This window comes from Anas acuta, chromosome 2 (assembly GCF_963932015.1).
Source record: "Anas acuta chromosome 2, bAnaAcu1.1, whole genome shotgun sequence".
Lineage (NCBI taxonomy): Eukaryota > Metazoa > Chordata > Aves > Anseriformes > Anatidae > Anas > Anas acuta.
Genome location: NC_088980.1, coordinates 141,914,989 through 141,933,412, shown reverse-complemented (window position 1 = coordinate 141,933,412; position 18,424 = coordinate 141,914,989). Strand labels below are relative to the sequence as shown.

The 18,424-nt window shown below is 37.2% G+C and overlaps 1 protein-coding gene across 1 annotated transcript in view; it reads left to right on the top strand.

Annotated features, from left to right (window-relative positions):
- CSMD3 (CUB and Sushi multiple domains 3) overlaps window positions 1-18,424 on the top strand; it is a 668,812-nt gene that overhangs the window by 271,426 nt on the left and 378,962 nt on the right. Inside the window, 1 exon segment of the mRNA XM_068672527.1 lies at window positions 17,069-17,190. Within this exon segment, the coding sequence (XP_068528628.1) occupies window positions 17,069-17,190 (122 nt within the window).

Here is an 18,424-nt window from a genome sequence, read left to right as displayed (position 1 = left end):
ACTACAGAATAGGTATAAGACCCTGGGTATGGTAGACAAAGGATGAAAGGGTAGAAAAGTTGATGCCAGGCTTGGATCCAGGTATTGATCTTCTGACTCTTCCTGTTTCTCCTCTCATCATTCCCTGCAACTGAATGGATTAAGGATAGCACTGCTTGTTTCTCTGATCCTTTAACCTGTTGTCCCAACACGCTGAAGTCTCTCTTGATTGCCCTTGGATTTCTGATTGAAACTTCACTTCTGCCTACTTGAAAAATTACTAATGGGTAATAATCTGAGGGTTGCACAAGGGAAAGAAGCTTTTTCTTCACATCTCTAACACAGTTCCCAGGGAGGCAGCAAACTTCCCCATGAAGTGGGCCTTCTGTTCCCTTCAGAAAGGAGTCTCTTATGACAACTACCCATCTATTTTATTTTTTTTCCTTGGTGGCAGCTGTTTTGATGCAGGGCATAGGCTGACTTAACCTTGGTGACTCTAAGCCAGATGAACTGTATTCCTTAATTTTGTTTGGTTCCACTTGCAGAGCCTCATACCTATTGCTCAAGAACACCTGGAAAGGTCAGGTAGTCACTGAGGAGATGCTTCTGCTGTACTGGGCAGCAGGAGCACCATTGCCTCCTATCCATCAGGTCGCTGAGTGCATCCAGGTGGAGAGAGGACAGGAAATCCTCCATACTGTGTGTCCTTTCTGCCTGTTGGGCTTCCCTCAGGGAAGGTAGGGAACAATTCCATTATGTCTCCATCTCCAAGTCCCTGGTACTTTCCAACCTACTCACCTCCTCCCAGAGTTGTGTCAGTGAGCACAGGAGTGCCTCTCCCTAGGCACACTTCCTGCAGGTGTGCTCACTATTGCCAACCTGTGCTGGTGTAAGAGTAGGGCACACTGTATAGCCTGGCACTTGGGTAGCAGCACATTCTCCCTGGAGCTCTGTCTCAGAAGTTGCAGTGGGTGCTGAGCTCTGAAAGGCTATAACCTTATGCTGGGCAGATTCCATTGCTCCCTGGTTGAGCTGGCCAAGCTTCAGCACCCTCCCTTGATGAACTGCTGCTGTCGTGCGGATGGGATCACCATGCTCCTGGTGCTCGTGCTCCCTGAGGGCTGCCTTGGTATGTGTGTGGGGCATGGCCACTCTCCACTCTGCCCTAGCCTCTCCGGCCACTCTCAGGACTGCTGGCTCCTGGCAGCTCCCTCCAGTTCTCTCTGTGCAAGACACTAACCCCCCTCCCCCTCCCCGCCTGCCATGATCCTTCACTGTGCTGCAGAATGCATCTGCCCTGTAGCTGATCACCTCGGTGATGAGGTGGTTAATGAAGAACAGGTATATGCAACACTGACTGGGTCAACGGCGGAGCTTGATGAGTTTCAGTGAATGGGACTACATCTGGCTGTTGGAGAGTCACTAGTGGTGATCCCAAGGGCTCAATTCTGAGGCTAGTTCTGTTCAATATTTTAATCAATGATCTGGATGCAGGAGTGGAATGCAACCTCAGCAAGCTAAACTGGGAGGTGCTGTTGGCTCCCTGGAGAGATGAGAGGGCTTGCAGAGGGATCTAGATATATTGAAGCACTGGGAAATCAGTGTCATGACATTCAACAAAGGTAAATGATAGGTGGTGCACCTGTGAAGGAGTAATGCCAGACCCAAGTACGGATAGAGAGCTAGTGAGCAGCTCAGAAGAAAGGGATCTGAGTGTGCTGGTCGACAGCAGGCTCAGCAGGAGTCAGCAGTGTGCCCTGGCAGCCAAGAGGACAAACAGAATTGTAGATTGCATTTAACAGAATAGCCCGCCAGCTAGAGAGTGATTCTCTGGCAGTATTTAGCATTGGTGTGGTCTCACCGCGAATACTGTGTGCAGTTCTGGGCTCCACAATATAAAAAGGATGTTAAGATACTAGAGCACATCCAGAGGAGAGCAACAAAGCTGGTAAAAGGGCTGGAAGGCATCTCCTCAGAGTAAAGACTGAGAACACTTATTTTGACTAGTTTGGAGAAATGGAAGCTAAATGGTAGCCTTATTGTTCCCTACAGCCTCCTGAGGAGGGTAAATGGAGAGAGAGGTGCTGATCTCTTTTCCCTGGTAACCACTGATAGTATGCACAGGAATGGCACAAAGCTTTGTCAGTGGAGATTCAGACTAGATATTAGGAAAATTTTCTTGACGGTGAGAATGATCGAACACTGGAACAAGCTTCCTAGGGAGATGCCCAACACCTGTGAGTTTTTTTTCCCAGTTGACTGGCGGCTAGCAAACATGACGCCCATCTACAAGAAGGGCCGGAGGGCAGACCCGGGAAACTACAGGCCTGTCAGTTTGACCTCAGTACCAGGGAAGCTCATGGAGCAGATCCTCTTGAGAGTCATCACGCACCACTTGCAGGGCAAGCAGGCGATGAGGCCCAGTCAGCATGGGTTTATGAAAGGCAGATCCTGCTTGACGAACCTGATCTCCTTCTATGACAAAGTGACGTGCTGGGTGGACGAGGGAAAGGCTGTGGATGTGGTCTACCTTGACTTCAGTAAGGCTTTTGACACCGTCTCCCACAGCATTCTCCTCAAGAAAATGGCTGCTCTTGGCTTGGACTGGTGCACGCTTCGTTGGGTTAGAAACTGGCTGGATAGCTGGGCCCAAACAGTGGTGCTAAATTGAGTCAAGTCCAGTTGGAAGCCAGTCACTAGTGGCGTTCCCCAGGGCTCGGTGCTGGGACTGGTCCTCTTTAATATCTTCATCGATGATCTGGATGAGGGCATTGAGTGCACCCTCAGTAAGTTTACAGATGACACCAAGCTATGCACGTGTGTCGATCTGCTCGAGGGTAGGAAGGCTCTGCAGGAGGATCTGGATAGGCTGCACGGATGGGCTGAGGTCAACTGCATGAAGTTCAACAAGGCCAAGTGCCAGGTCCTGCACCTGGGGCGCAATAACCCCAAGCAGGGCTACAGGCTGGGAGATGAGTGGTTGGAGAGCTGCCAGGCAGAGAAGGACCTGGGTGTGCTGGTGGACAGTCGGCTGAATATGAGCCAGCAGTGTGCTCAGGTGGCCAAGAAGGCCAACGGCATCCTGGCTTATTATCAGAACCAGTGTGACCAGCAGGGCTAGGGAGGTGATCGTCCTCCTGTACTCAGCTCTGGTGAGGCCTCACCTCGAGTCCTGTGTTCAGTTTTGGGCCCCTCGCTACAAGAAGGACATCAAGGTGCTTGAGTGGGTCCAGAGAAGGGCGACAGAGCTGGTGAGGGGCCTGGAGAACAAGTCCTACGAGGAGCGGCTGAAGGAGCTGGGCTTGTTCAGCCTGGAGAAGAGATGGCTCAGGGGTGACCTTATTGCTCTCTACAGGTACTTTAAAGGAGGCTGTAGCGAGGTGGGGGTTGGTCTGTTCTCCCATGTGCCTGGTGACAGGACGAGGGGGAATGGGCTTAAGTTGCGCCAGGGGAGTTTTAGGTTGGATGTTAGGAAGAACTTCTTTACCGAAAGGGTTGTTAGACACTGGAACAGGATGCCCAGGGAAGTGGTGGAGTCACCATCCCTGGAGGTCTTTAAAAGACGTTTAGATGTAGAGCTTAGTGATATGGTTTAGTGGGGACTGTTTGTGTTAGGTCAGAGGTTGGACTCAATGATCTTGAGGTCTCTTCCAACCTAGAAATTCTGTGATTCTGTGATTCTGTGAGTGTTCAAGAGGCATTTGGACAATGCCCGCCAACTGAACTATTCTAATTTCTCATTATAATTTCTAAAATACTTTCACCTACATTTAGTACATTTTTGAAAAATCCACTGTATTGGGTCTGGCTGGAATGTTAACTTTCCCAGCAGCAGCCCATACAGTGCCGTACTCTGCAGTTGTAGCTGGAACAGCAGTGTTATCACACCAGTGTTGTGTCTGCTGCTGAGCAGCAGTGGCACAGTATTAGGCCTTTCTCTAACCCTCTTAGGGGGTGGGCAAAAGGTGAGGAGAGAAACATCACTAGGGCAGCTGGCCTAAACCAATCAAAGGGATATTCCATACCATGTGATGTCACACTCAGCAATAAAAGGTGGAAACAGGAAGAAGAGGGGAGGGGTGGGCTCTCGTTTGGAAGACGTCGGTCCTCCTCTCGAACACCGGCTGCGTGCGTTGAGGCCTTGCTTCAAGGACGTGGTCAATCATCGCTCATTTGTGGGAAGTAGAGAGTAATTTCTTTCCTCTGCACTTCCATATAGCCTTCATTTATTTTGTTTGTTTGTTTTCCTCCCTTCTTTTTATTTTCCTTTTTTTCCCCTCCCTTTCCCCTTTCCCTTTTTATTTTCCCCTTAGTTAAATTGTTAGTTCCTGGTAGTCTTTATTTAATTATTATAATTATTTCCCTTTAATTAAATTATCCTTATCTCAACCCGTGAGTTGTTCTTTGCTTTACTTCTCCCCCTCCTCATCTAAAGGAGGGGGAGTGAGAGAGCGGTTGTGGGGTTTAGCTGCCCAGTACGGTAAAACCACCACATCCACCTTTGCCTCAGTTCTGCCTGAAATGCAGTAATGTAGCTGGACCTCTTAAATGTGGTGCTGATTAAGAATGTCTGTGTATAAATGTACATGCACACCCATATATGCAGATACACATCATAGATAAGTAGCTCTGGAAGTTGTCTTATTATTAATAGCATCTATTTTCATATGACAACTATATGTATTCCCAGAAGATATTTGTCTAATGTTTTTTATTTCCAGGAGAAGTGCTTTTAGATCCTACTTATGCACTCCAGTCCTTTATTAGCCTTTCAAGTAGAAGATTTATTACTAATTCAAATGTGAACCCTTGTGCTGTACTTAAACAACTTTTGTTCAATAGGCTTTTCTCCATAGAGAGCAGGTTAATTAATTCTTCTTTTCCATGGCTTATTGTATACTTCAAGAATACTTTCTCATCTTTAAACTTACCAACAGTAGTTCAGTCAGTCCTTTATTGTTGGTTACATTTATAGACTTATAATATTTTTCATCATTTTCCCAACTGGTCCATGTCTTCCTTAAAATAAAGTTTCTAAGAATTGACTCTGTTTTAGAATGGGCTTTCCCAGCACTCAGTTGACAGGAGGAATTTTTCAGATTTTCACACATTTCTCTACCTATCACTGAAAAGTGGATGAAAGCATATCATCCACTTTCACTTGTCTTTTCATAACAGTAGGATATTTTTACTCGGGTTACATTTCCATGTCACTGTAACCTCTAAAGTGTTTATTTCTAATGATTTGCTACTTATACTGTATTTATTAATTGACTATACCTGCTTTTGTCTTTTATCCTATCCTTGTCTGTATTGGATTGTATCCTACGTCAGTGTCATTTTTTTCAGTTTCTCATTTTCAATTCAAATTGTGTTTGTTAATATATTCACAGTCCCTCCCAGCTCTGTGTTAAATGGAGATTTAATAAGTATACTCTATTCTGCCATCTAAGGAGTTAATGACAATACTGAATGAAATCTGACCTATGTAAACCTCTGTAAACCCCCTCTCAGTTATTCTTTCCTTTTGACAGTAAGAGTGAGAGAAGTCTAGGTTGGAAAGGACCTCTGGAGATCGTCTGATCTCCTATTCTAAGCAGAGAGTTAGATTAGGTAATCCATGGTTATCTCAAAACAAGTCTAAACTAGATACAGTGAGGGAGATTCTACCACTTCTATCAGCAACCTGTTCCTGTGTTCTTAAGGGAATTTCCCCTAATGAAACTTGTGCTTGCTACCTCTTATTCTGTTTCTGTGTCATCTTTTCCATAACTGTGTTTAGGTACCAGAGGACTGTGATTAGATTCTACCTTGAGTATTCTATCTCTAGGTTGAACAAACCCAGTTCATTCAGTCATTCTTCATCTGTGAAGCTCTCCAATGCTTAATCTTGGTGCATTTTCACTGGACCTATTTCAATTTCTCAATCTCTTTTAACCATAAATGGACAGTATGGTAGATGTGGCCTAACAAGTACCACTGAGAGTCATACACTCCTGTAACTGTTTTTCCTCTCACACCTTTATATATTCCCTCCCATTATAATTCTAAAAATTTCCTCATATAATTGTTTTATCCATGTGATGTTTAATTGAAAGGAAATAAAAATTTGAGGCTCTTGAAGGACACCTCTTTTTGCAGCCTTCTCCAACAGAAATTTCTTCAACAACAAACTGTGTAAACATAGATGTTTTGTATGCCTTTTTCTCACTCTCTTTTTTTTTCTTTGTCTTCACAAGTAAAAACATTTTCATCTTTTAAGCACTTTTTCTTTTTTCTCTTTTCTTTACGTCTTCTACTTGCACATTAAAATCATAGGTACAGATCACATGAACAAAGAGTCCTGCATTCTCTTTCAGCAACAAAACCAAAAACAATCAAATAAACTGTACTGCAGTACAGATTATTATTTTTTTTTTCTTAGACAAGGAGTGAAGAATAAAGTGTGTTTTTAAATCTTCACTGATAAAAGGTACTTCCTGATTATTTATGATTTTGAATTTGATAAATGAAACTGTACTGCATATTATGTGGGAAAATTTATTAATTCAGAACTAACATAACTGAAATGCCATCAGGAAGCTAAATGTGCTACTGTTTATATTGGCAGTAAAATTAAACTCTTCAAGCATACTTTCATTTAAAATTGACTCACCAAAAATCACATACTTCAACAGCTTAACTATGGATGTGATTGTTGCCCTTGGATATTCCTGCTGTTACGCACTACAGATTTCTGAAGTTAAGGAAATCAACACCATACTTCTAAAGAATTTCAAATAAAAGCTTACATTCTAGCGTCTTAAATATCATGCAGTGTCTTAAGTAATGGAGTACAATATGTAAAAATGTTTCCGTTCTTAATTGGAGTGATAACTTATTGTGAATAGATATAATAGCTACTTACAGTGAAACTTCGGGAAGACTCCTCAAAATCTCCATATTTTGAATTTACTTTATAGCAAAGTAAGCAAAGACTCATTACTGTTAGTTTCTTGTTTCTATACTGGAAGTAACTAGCTTAGACAAGAGCAGAGAAAAATATCTGAAACAAATCTGTCTGCTGCTTCCTAAATACTGACAGAAATGACATACTTCGGTGTAATATTAGACAAACATAGATTTAAGTAATACCTCAGAGAGGTGAAACATATACAGGATGTCCTAAATTAAAAGATTAAAACATTCTCATGTTGTATCATCAGATAAAGAATGTATTTTCAGTGAGGATGTATAAAATACAGTTTGAAAGATTTTGTTGTACATCAGTAAAGATATAGGCATAAAAGTAAAAGCCTACGAGTCAGTGAGGATATGTCTTCCGTACAAGTATGCTTGTAAAACTTTAAAAACTATGTCCAATTAAGTTTAATGGCTTCTGCAGCCAGACGGGAACACAATATGGATAGTGCTTACTATCTAGACTCCTGATTTATATCTTCAACTTACCTTTGCATAGTTTGACAAGAAGAAAAATGAGAATTGTGTTAAAAATCTATGCAAATGCCTATAAATCTCAAGAGTGTCATGTAAGAACTACTTATTAAGACAGAGCTAGTTTAATTTTTAAATTAATTTGTACGTATTTTTTAATTTAGATGGAGGGTGTTAATACTTTTTAGGAGTCAAGCGTGGCTAACAAATAGATTTTCTTTAGCCCTCTGAAGAAATAAGAAAGTGTTACCATCGCCATTTAAGGTATAGAGAGGTAATCGTCTCTATGGCAGAGAGAGATTAAATTTGTTCTAAAACAAGAAAGTATGCCTGGTTCTGAGGGGGACATGACCGTTTCAAACAGATTTGTCTTTTCAAGTGTATGCATATGGCAACACATGCAAGCAATGTAATGAGTTTGTAACTGAAATTAATTTTTTTAGGACAAAGATTATAACTTAATGGAAATAAGGCCACAGAAAATAACTGAGTAGAATTCAGAAATTCAGAATTAGGAGACTGGACGTCCCATAAAGGGAAATTAATATGTTCCATTCTTCAGGGAGACTCGGTTCATGAGACACTATCACTATAAAATCCAGTGCAAAAATGAAAATGAATTTTCATCAAAAAAATTTGCATGGTAGTCAGTATTTATTTTGCCCCAGCTCATCATTGATTATTTGTTGTTGAGCTCCAAAGTATTTTAACAAGCTATTTCAGAAAGTACATCCCATTATATTCTGTGCCCGGGTATGGCAATGTTATGTCTGCGTAAGTGGAGAGGAAAGTATATTCTCCTTGAGGGAAAGCTAAAATAATTAAATACTAAAAGTACTCTGGGCAAAATAAAAGTGATATATTTTAGGAAATAATCTGGCTTTGGATAAGGGTTAGGATATATGCTTGATATTCATAATTTCTTTATATATTTAGACATCATTTAAATGCAGACATAGAGATGTTTTAAATAGAGATCCTTCTGTTGGCATTCCCAAACAGAGACAAAAGATGGGTGACCTAATAAAGCAAAAGCCTTGAATGAGAAATTCTGAGCTTGTAATTGAATTACTGTGTAACCTGGGCCATCACAGATGTCTTGAAGTACACCTGTCATGGTGTTTTCTACTGTCTGCTGCTGAGCTTCTGGAGATTTTCTTTGAAGAGTAAGCAAGGATTAAGGATTTCAACCAAAATTTAGACCATCTGAAAACAGTCCATAATTTTTAAGTGGGGATATTCTTTCTGCAAAAGTTATGAGCCTTTTCACCTCACACAGGTATTGTGAAACTGAAATAATTAGTGTTTATAAATGATTTTTAAATCTTTAAGTAGAAGTCTTGCTAAATGTGAAAAACATGTTTTACTGAAATGTAGTACAGTTCTGTGACTTAACCAGAAATTAGTGATATATAAAATGTGCATTAGCTGTCACTCTTCATATATGCAACATAATATACTCTTGATTGCTCCATCAGGCTTGTAAACGTATTAAAATCTTGCTTTCTGACTGTCATGTAACTTTTTAGGCCTAATGAGGTATGTTAAGATTTATCTGCATGTTCAGAATCTTCACATAGTCTCCTATGTGAAGATTCTGAACTTTCTTGTCATTATTACTTTAGTCCTACTTTTTAATAATTGTAATTTCCAGAACATCATCTGAAGATACATTATCTAAAAGCTTACAGAAAATTGCAGGATTATATATATTTTTTTCCATTCTTCGTAAATAGGATTAAAACACACCAAACAGTATCAGCTTCTGTATTATTACATTAGAAAAATAATTATTTTAATCTGGGGGGATAGATATAATGAACTACATGTATTCTGTATATAGAATCCCAGAATCATAGAGTATCCCAAGTTGGAAGGGATCCACAAGGATCATCAAATCCAACTCCTTTCTCTGCATGGGACCACTCAAAAATCAGACCATGTGTCTGAGAGTGTTGTCTAAATGCTTCTTAACTCTGGCAGGCTCAGTGCTGTGACCACTTCCATGGGGAGCCTGTTCCAGTGCCTGACCATCCACTCAACCTTTTTCCTAACATCCAGCCTGACCCTCCACTGTCCCAGCTCCATGCCATTCCCACAGGTACTGTCACTGTTCACCAGAGAGGAGAGATCAGTGTTTGCCTCTCTGACCCCCTCGTGAGGAAGCTGTAGGTGACCCTAAGGCCTCCCCTCAGTCTCCTCTTCTGTAGGCTGAACAAACCAAGTGACTTCAGCCACTGCTGGTTTGTTGTTCTTCACCATCTTTGTTCCCGTCCTTTGGACACTTTCCAGTAGTTTATGTCCTTACATTGTGGTGCCTGAAACTGCACACAGTGCTTGAGGTGAGGCCATATCAGCAAGGAGTGGGACAGCCTTCTACCAGCTTGCACTGCTGTGCTTGAGGCACTCCAGGATAATAAGGTTGACCATTTTGGCTGCAAAGACCCACTGTTGACTCATATTCAGCTTGCTGTCAACATGGCAAATATCACGTAATCTCAAGTAAAAGAAGCAAGCACCTGTGATTACCACATTAAATTCTATTCTAATAATAGATGCCAAATACCTCAACAGATTTTCTTGCACAGTTCCTGGGATGCATACACCGCACTTTAGAGACCACTGGTTTAGTTCACCTTTTGAAACTTTTAGACTTACATCTACTGTGTCTACATCTGAAAGTGCATGTTCTACACTCCTAGAAAGTGTCCTTCACCATAAGTGATGCTATTCTGAGCCAGGTCATCAGTGTTACTTAGCTTCATATTCTTATATACCTGACTAAAGTGGCAAAGCTGGGGAGAAAAAACACAGATAGGTTTTGTTCGTTATCCTTAGTCAGATCATTAAAAGAAATCAATTTCTTCTTTAATTACCACATTGAAAGATGTTCTGGGTAGGCTGTGACACATAGGTGACTTGCTCAAAACCGATGTGGTTATAGCAGCAAGCAGATTTTCTCAGGACTCCTAGAGTCTGACAGCTGTTTCTACTGCACCCAGCCCCACCTGAGGCTTCCCCATGCCCTGCCCAGGACCCCATTTCAGCCCCTGGAGCTGCTCCATTTTTCTGGCTATTTAGCCATTCACATGCATGAATATATATTGGTATTACATATGTATATACACCCACATATGCATACATAAATGTGATATATATATGAAAAGGTTGTTAATGAAAGTTTTTTTTTTTTTCCTCTCCAAAGGACATTGATGGGAATTTTAGCCGTGCTTTAACTTATACTGAGTTTTCGCCTTGTCATTGTAAACTAGCATTCACACAGTTCTGTTCTTCTGTGTCTGATTTCCTCATATATTTTGTTTCTTTTGTGCATTTTTTTCCTTGTATACTGTGCAAGCTAGATCAGCAACAAACAAACAAACAAACAAAAACATTTATTTTAAATGCAACAATGAAAGGTCCTCTCATTCTGGAAAATTTCACTGAAGGTTTTTTTTTTTTTCAATAGTAGGATTTGTTTACTGTAATACACTCTTAAAATACTACTTAGATCTATTTTGTTTTTAGTTCTACACTAGTTTTTTATTATTCTGAAATGTGTTGTTGATATACAGCATGAGATATAACAATGACAAATCTACTGTCTGAATAATTAAATTCATACAGTATCCATAAATAATTTCAGAATAGCAATGGCTGTCAGATGTAAACAGAACTCTAAAAAATCAACCAAAGAGTAATAATAATAATAAATCTTGGTTTTTCTTTTTCAAATTAGAATACATAAAACAAAACTATAGAAATATCTCCTTTTACTGTTTTGAAGTAAGGTATAGTCAAGATTACTTTGCAAACAGTGAGGTTCTGTTTTTCACAACCTAGTTAAGTTGAAAAGCTGAAACGTTATTACAAAAACAAACTAACAAACAAACAAAAAACTATTATTTGCCATTTTCACATATGTACTATTAATTAAGGATTTTTATGGAAGCTTCCAAAGACTAAATTTTCTAAAGGTTAGTGACTAGTGATTTTTTTTTTTTTTAATTTAGAATGACTTTTTTTTTTTTCCTTGAATCTTAAAACATGGACAAAGTTTGGTCTAGCTACTAGCTGGTAAGACCTTAGTGTATTATGTGGTATGCTAAGATGCTTGTTCTTTTCTGCATTTAATATATAAATTCATTCTCTACATCTATACATACATATGTACACACGTGTTTATATTCTTTATAAGAACTGTGATGGAAATATCTGTAAGTTCATTATTTTATCTTTTTTCTAGTTGGTTAACTGCTTTTCACTTTTTCCCATTTAGGTGGTTCTCAGTGATTGGCCTTGCTAATAGCTCTTTGAAAATCCAAATAAAGTCTGTCTATCTGGTTAACGTTATCTTATAATCTGGCAAATTTTCCATGGAAGTCTAATAAGCTGAAATTTCCTCTTTTACACATTGTTCTGAGCTCTTTATTGCACTCAGGCAAATCATCAGTTACATTTTTTTCAATAGACTGCGTATCTTTAATCAGTTTTCCTGTACTGAAGGTGTCCCTTGTTTGTTTTTGCTCTCAGGATGATGTATTGCTGCTTATGTGTTTTAGTGGTGATGTTAGATTTTTTAAATGAAAGTTTCTACATGACTTGTACAACAAATATAATCTCTGATTAACTGTTTTACTAGGTTCAGTAAAAACTCCAAAAAAGGAGATTTATTTTCTTTAATATTAATTTATCCTTGTTGATTTTTATTTTCAATTGTTGTTCATTGTTTTCTCTAAATTTTATTTTCCCTTAGAGTTTATAGATCTATGCACGTACTTCCATATGTATAATTATCATTCATGATTTCTCAGTGTGGTCTTAAATTAACTACGTAGGTTTCACATCTCTGGCAGTTAGAAAGCACACATATGCATTGTTAGAGTGAGTTTCAATTTTTTAAAACAACTTTGGAAACAGATAAGGAGATAGATGAGTAAAAACCTCAGGAAGTTAGACATTTAGGAAATCTCTTAAGTGACACCAATGGCTTTGTAATTTAAAAAATACTTCCTTTTTAACAGAAATATTGGGTTTTTTATCTCCTATGGATATATATACACATAACTCCATTAACTGCAATGGTCATCTATTTATTTTAAAGAAATTGAAAATAGATAAGCATTAATTTTCATCTATTGAAAATTTATAGGTCAGAGAAAAAAAATCTTATTCCACCAGAAATATTTTCCCTTCATATCTTTGATCATATTAATTTTCTGATGCTCACTAGCTGTGACAGCAAGCCGGATATCCTACAAATTTTTGTTCAGGTTTCATAACTACATCTTTGTATGTATCATATTTATTTAGCTAAATTAATTGCCATACTGATCATGTTGTTTTCTTACTTCATAATAATCTCAAATACAAAATTCCTGTGCGTATCTGTGCATATGAGTAAAACTCATAATAACTTCTGAAGAGCAGACTGGTATTTTGAAATGGCGAAAGCTGTCACATATTTCTGTCTCTCACCAAGAGCTGCTTCAACGCTCAGAAGACAGTGTAGTCTTATGAGTCTTTTTTATCTGTAACATGTAAAATTAATTAATGATTTTTTTGTGTGTGTTTACAGTTTGTCTGCAATCAGATGTGGTACTGTAAGAAAACGGCAGTTTTCACAAACATATAGTGATTTAGTAAAAGCCTTATTAATTCTAAATGGCAGATCATACATACCAATGTGTAATAATTTGCTTGTAGATGGGTGCAGTAAAAATCCCTTTTTTATGAAAAATATTAAAGGTCAAATTTGATCAGTCTCATATTTGTATTTTACTGAGCTGCTACTGCTGTCACTGAGTCAGTGAAGTAACTGCTTATGTTATGTTTAAAGGCAGTGAGTTCAATATACATCTGTGACCATAAGCTGCTAGTATAAATTTAAAAATGTTTGTTTTTAAAGATGTTAGACATCCATGTCTCTATGCTTATGTATTTCCAAATTCTGTATTAAATATTCAGAAGCACAGTCATAACTAATCTTCAAATGCATGTATTATCTCTATAGGAATGGTAATCTAATTCATGCCTTTAACAGTTCCTGTCACAGTTCCAAAAAATAAAGAGATTTCTAGCTGGTTAATAGTGAACCAAAGCCAGTACAGAAACCTCAGAAGACACAGGAGTAAACTAGGAAAGAACTAATTGGTTTCTCAGTAGTAATAGTGACTCATTTCTTGATATTCACACTAGTATATTTCAATTACTGGAAAATGCAACAGCTCAGATTTTGACTAGTGTTTTGAGGCTAGCTTGTACTGTGATCTTGAAGTAGTAAATAATGAATTTTGACAGACTTTTAAAATCCTTCAAAAATAGGCATCATATATGTCTATATTAAGGACTCTTCTTATGTCAAAAAAAACTACTCATGATGAATCTGAATGCCTGTGAAACTCCCGTTCTGCATTGTATTTTGGAAACAGGTACCCAACCACCCATACAAGTGACTAGCCTATATTAAGGTTGTAAAGTAGGGTTCTCAAACCTCTAAAATGTGACAGATTCAACAAATTAAGGAAAAGGCGTTGTGTTGTTAACTTACTGCTATACATTTTTTAATATGTAATATAACACTCTCAACGCATGCAGAAATGTTATAGAATGTTCAAAGAGCTGAAAGTCTTTCTTTTTGAAAAAGCCTTTTTGCAGCTGCTTGTCTAAAATGTAATACCAAACAGCTACATTGCTATCAAAGTTGTAGTTCCTACCTGTGTTTACATAAAACACCACCACCGCTACAATCTATAGTTTTTAGCATTATTTCTATGCAAATTTTTATTTCCTGATTTTAAGATTTTTTTTACATTCTAAATGAATGCAGAATCTTTTTGCTTGTCATGTATTGCTAACTTGTGTTATGATTTATTAGGACAGAAGAACAGCACTTAGGTTGTTCCCTCATTTTCTCTCTCAAAAAAATCATGTTCATAATATCTGTTATACAGATAATCAGTTTTCTTGCAAAACATATAGTGTCCTGTGTCCCATCTTTTAACTGTCACCCATTTCATTTGAAAAAAAGGCAAGTAAAATTAGGATAACCTAAATTCCTCTGTGCCTAACTCCATACAGTCCCTAATGGACAACTATCTACATGAGAGTTAAAAATAAGTGTTATAGACGTTGTTACCATTTTAAATAAAGAAGTAAAATCTGACATATTTTACTTCAAGTATCCCAACAATATTATTTCTAACAAAGGGGGTTGCTAGGGAACATGGTGTAAAAATTCATCAAAATTAGTAATTTTCTCTATTAAGTGATGACAAATACCAGGAAAGTGGGTAACACAATAATTCTTAAGGTGATGTATGTGATTTTCTTTTTTTTTCTTTTTCTACATATTGTTTGATTTTTAACTTCAGCATTTCAACTTGAAAATAAATTGTGACACTTTCTTCTGGAAGAAAATAAAAACAACATAATTGTGTTGGAAATTATTGATGCATGCACTGAAAAAGAAAGTAAAAAATCTGTCATTAGCAATGTTTTCTCACAAATATAAGAATATCAGTTTTATGTTCCCATATTTAGACATGTCTGCAGAATTAGCAGCACTAGCTCCTAGTATATTTATTTATTTGCATTTTACAAAACAGTCTTCAGGAAATCAGTTTCTTACTGTTTCTTACAGTTTGTTTTCCTTTTAATTAACTTTTTTTTTCCCCCCATGTTTCTAAAACCTTGTGATTTCAGTCTCTGCTTATTAAACTTGATAGAGGAAATGTGTATGTGTGCTTTACATAATTCAGCTGCCAAACTGCATATAATGTATAATCTAATTTTAAAAGAGTAACTTAATATATTTCTCAGGTCATGTTGCTTCCATTTATCAGTCCTATATTCTCATTTTTGAGAATATTCCCAAATATATATGATACCTATTTGGCATGGGTAAATAAAATGACAGAATTTGGAAATTGTTAATCTGTTTTGCATGTTTACCAGTTGAAAATACAGATAGCTGAACTAAAGTTGACTCAAACTATTCATCTGACATATTCTTTATTTGGTTAGCAGATGGTTAGTAGAATTATCTACTTCAACAGTAGTTACTTTTGCAACTTTCAGCTTCTCTGTAAGCTTTGCTCATGTTAAATAGACTTACTCATGTGAAGAAATGCATAAATCTTCTCAGTCAGTACTTCCAAAATTCAGTGAGAACAGTTTATTTTTTCACCTACTTTGCTTTAGCCTTGCAGTGCTGCAAGAACCGTCACAGAACCATAATGGCAGTTCACAGACAGGCAAATTATCTTGTGAGCAACTGCTCACAAGGTCTTGAAGGTCTTTTCTAACATACATAATTTGATGATTCTCTGATAGGTAAAGGTGGTGCAAATTGTGTGGCAGTACTGAAGAAACAATGTGCTTGTCACATTTGATTGTCTTTTCTAGTAACCTTAATTTTTTCTTCCTCTCTGACGTATTTAAAATTGTATAGTATATGAAGAAAAAATGTCACAGTAATCGATCACCAGCATTGTTTTCCTAAGAATTTAGGAAGTTTTTAATGTCCTAGGTATTGCTTGTGAATTTGTATGGTGAAAAAAATGGTGCATAAATAATTCCCACTGGAGATTCCACATAATCATTCTATGAATGAGCTCTTTTAACAGGGTCATATTTATCAGGAGATTTTCATACAGCGGCAGAAGTTTTCATATAGCTGCATAAGTGTAAGAACTGTATACTAGCAGAAATGCAGTAAAAGCTAGAACCAGAAATGAGCCAAAATGCCTAAGGAGTTTTTTTAGTTTTTTTTTTTTTTATTATTATTTTATTTTTTTATTTAAGGAGTGGTTAGCTGTGTGCTTCCATTTTGAATTATTTCTGGTGACTAATGGGGAAAAAGGATAAATTAGTCTGGATCCAGGAAAAAACAACTGTGCATTCAACAAAGATCTAAGTATTAAGGAGCCAACAATAAAGGCCTTTCATTGGCTTCAGCAGGCTGAAGTTAGTGCCTAAAATTCTTCAGCAGAAATGTCCCTGTTTCTGTCCTTCGAGGTATTTGTGATGTTAGATGCAACCTAAAGTAAATAATGGTATCAGTTGGGTTGTGGGTTTCTTGTTTTGTTTTGTTTTTATGATATACTACTGTAAATAACCATACAGACTTTAATTTGTAACTAAATGTTATTTACAATCCTTAAAAACAGATAGCACTATTTTGTGTAAGAGTTTTATACGTTTCCTTTAAAGTTGCTAGGAAAAATATAGACATAGTCATACACCAATAAATAAACAAACAAAAATATACAGCGATAAGAGTGATCTTGGTGTTCTACTTCATAACTTCTTGTCTTTCAAGAAGGTAATAGCATAAACTTATTAAATTATTTTTAACTGTTCAATCTAAACTGTTATTTAAAGTAAATAGAGCAATTTATCTTAGTACAGTTTCTCTTTTCACTCCAAGTACATTAGTTTTTTGAAAGAAAAGCTTGGACACAAGCGAAAGTATATTTTATTTTGTTAGAATAACTAAACATGAGTCATTCCATTGTCTCGTATTAGGTGGTTCTATTTTTGCTCAATGGTATTTTAATCCTTTATACCTTGATTAACTTAAATTAGAGCTTGTTTTATGATACTGCTACATGCATTTCATATTTGAATTAAAATGTGAACTTTCTTTTTGCAGTTAAGACTTGTGGATCCAATCTTCAGGGTCCTGGTGGCACTTTCACATCACCCAATTTTCCATTCCAGTATGACAGCAATGCTCAATGTGTGTGGGTCATCACAGCTATCAATACTAATAAGGTAAGTTTAACATTATGGCTTTACTTTAAAAATAAATGCCACAAAATCATAATTAGGCCATGACATTTGTTACTAATATGTTTTGTTTCCACAGTTCAGCTGCTGTATGTGGTACATTGCAGAAATTTCTATGAAATGGCTGATATTAGATGGGTATGGACAGATGTTAAAACATGTTGTTTTTCCTAAGAGTGTTTTACTTTTTGTATGCCGAGTAGTTGCCATCATGTTTTTATATCGTTCTCGAAATGAATTCCCAGAAGAAATTACCTATGGTATGAAACAATATCATGGGTCCACAAATATTGTGTTACAGTTAGTAGAGCTGCACTGTGTGTAAAAGTGCTTGCATTGTATTTGGCATCAGACTGCATGAGAAATCAGTGAAATTCATGAATTCACTTTTACTTCTTGAAGGACTATTATAAAGTTGTATAACTTATTCCACTGTCTGAACTGTTTATTGAAATCTCACACACTTTATACCTACAGTTTATACCAAAGCACTAGGATTTCTGATAATGCCAGATGAGTCAAATAAAAGCAATAAAGCTAATTTATGATACCAGTTGTCCTTAATTCCAACAAATAGGCACCTGGCAGCAATGACTGTATTTCTAGGTGAATCACTTCATCTTAACTGAGAGTAATGGACTTGTTTAGAAGTAAAACAAAAGAAATTAACTGTATAGTTTAGGAATGTTTTATCAATGTCTGTGTTTGCTGCTATCAGTAGTATGTTCTACCTCTTCATTTCTTTTCTGTGTTGCCATCTGCATCACACCCCAGGAACTGATCACAGAGGCTTTGAAGGCCTCCTCATCCACACTGAATTTATTAATCATGAAGCAGCGAAAACATGATCACGTTTCAAAAGCCATTTGACTACATTGCTAGATTTCTCTGTCTATTCTGTCCTGTGTGGAAGAGTCTGTCTCCAGCCACCTTTGTGTTCTACTTTGGAAGAAGAAAAATGAATATTTAATCAAGTGACTGGAATATTCATAATGGAAAGGGTAGATGTTTTTGGTGGGAGTTTGGTGATATTGAGGGGATTGTTTGTTTGTTTTATACTTGTTCTATTTAATCCAGTTTATCCAATTTATAGGTCTTTAAAAATCTGTCAAGAGGTCCTGAAAGATGATGCAGAGAGCAATAGTTGTCTGTCCTCCAGGTGACATTGTATTTGCAGTTTCAGAAATGTTTCCAAAGTTCAAAATAATAAAGCTCCATT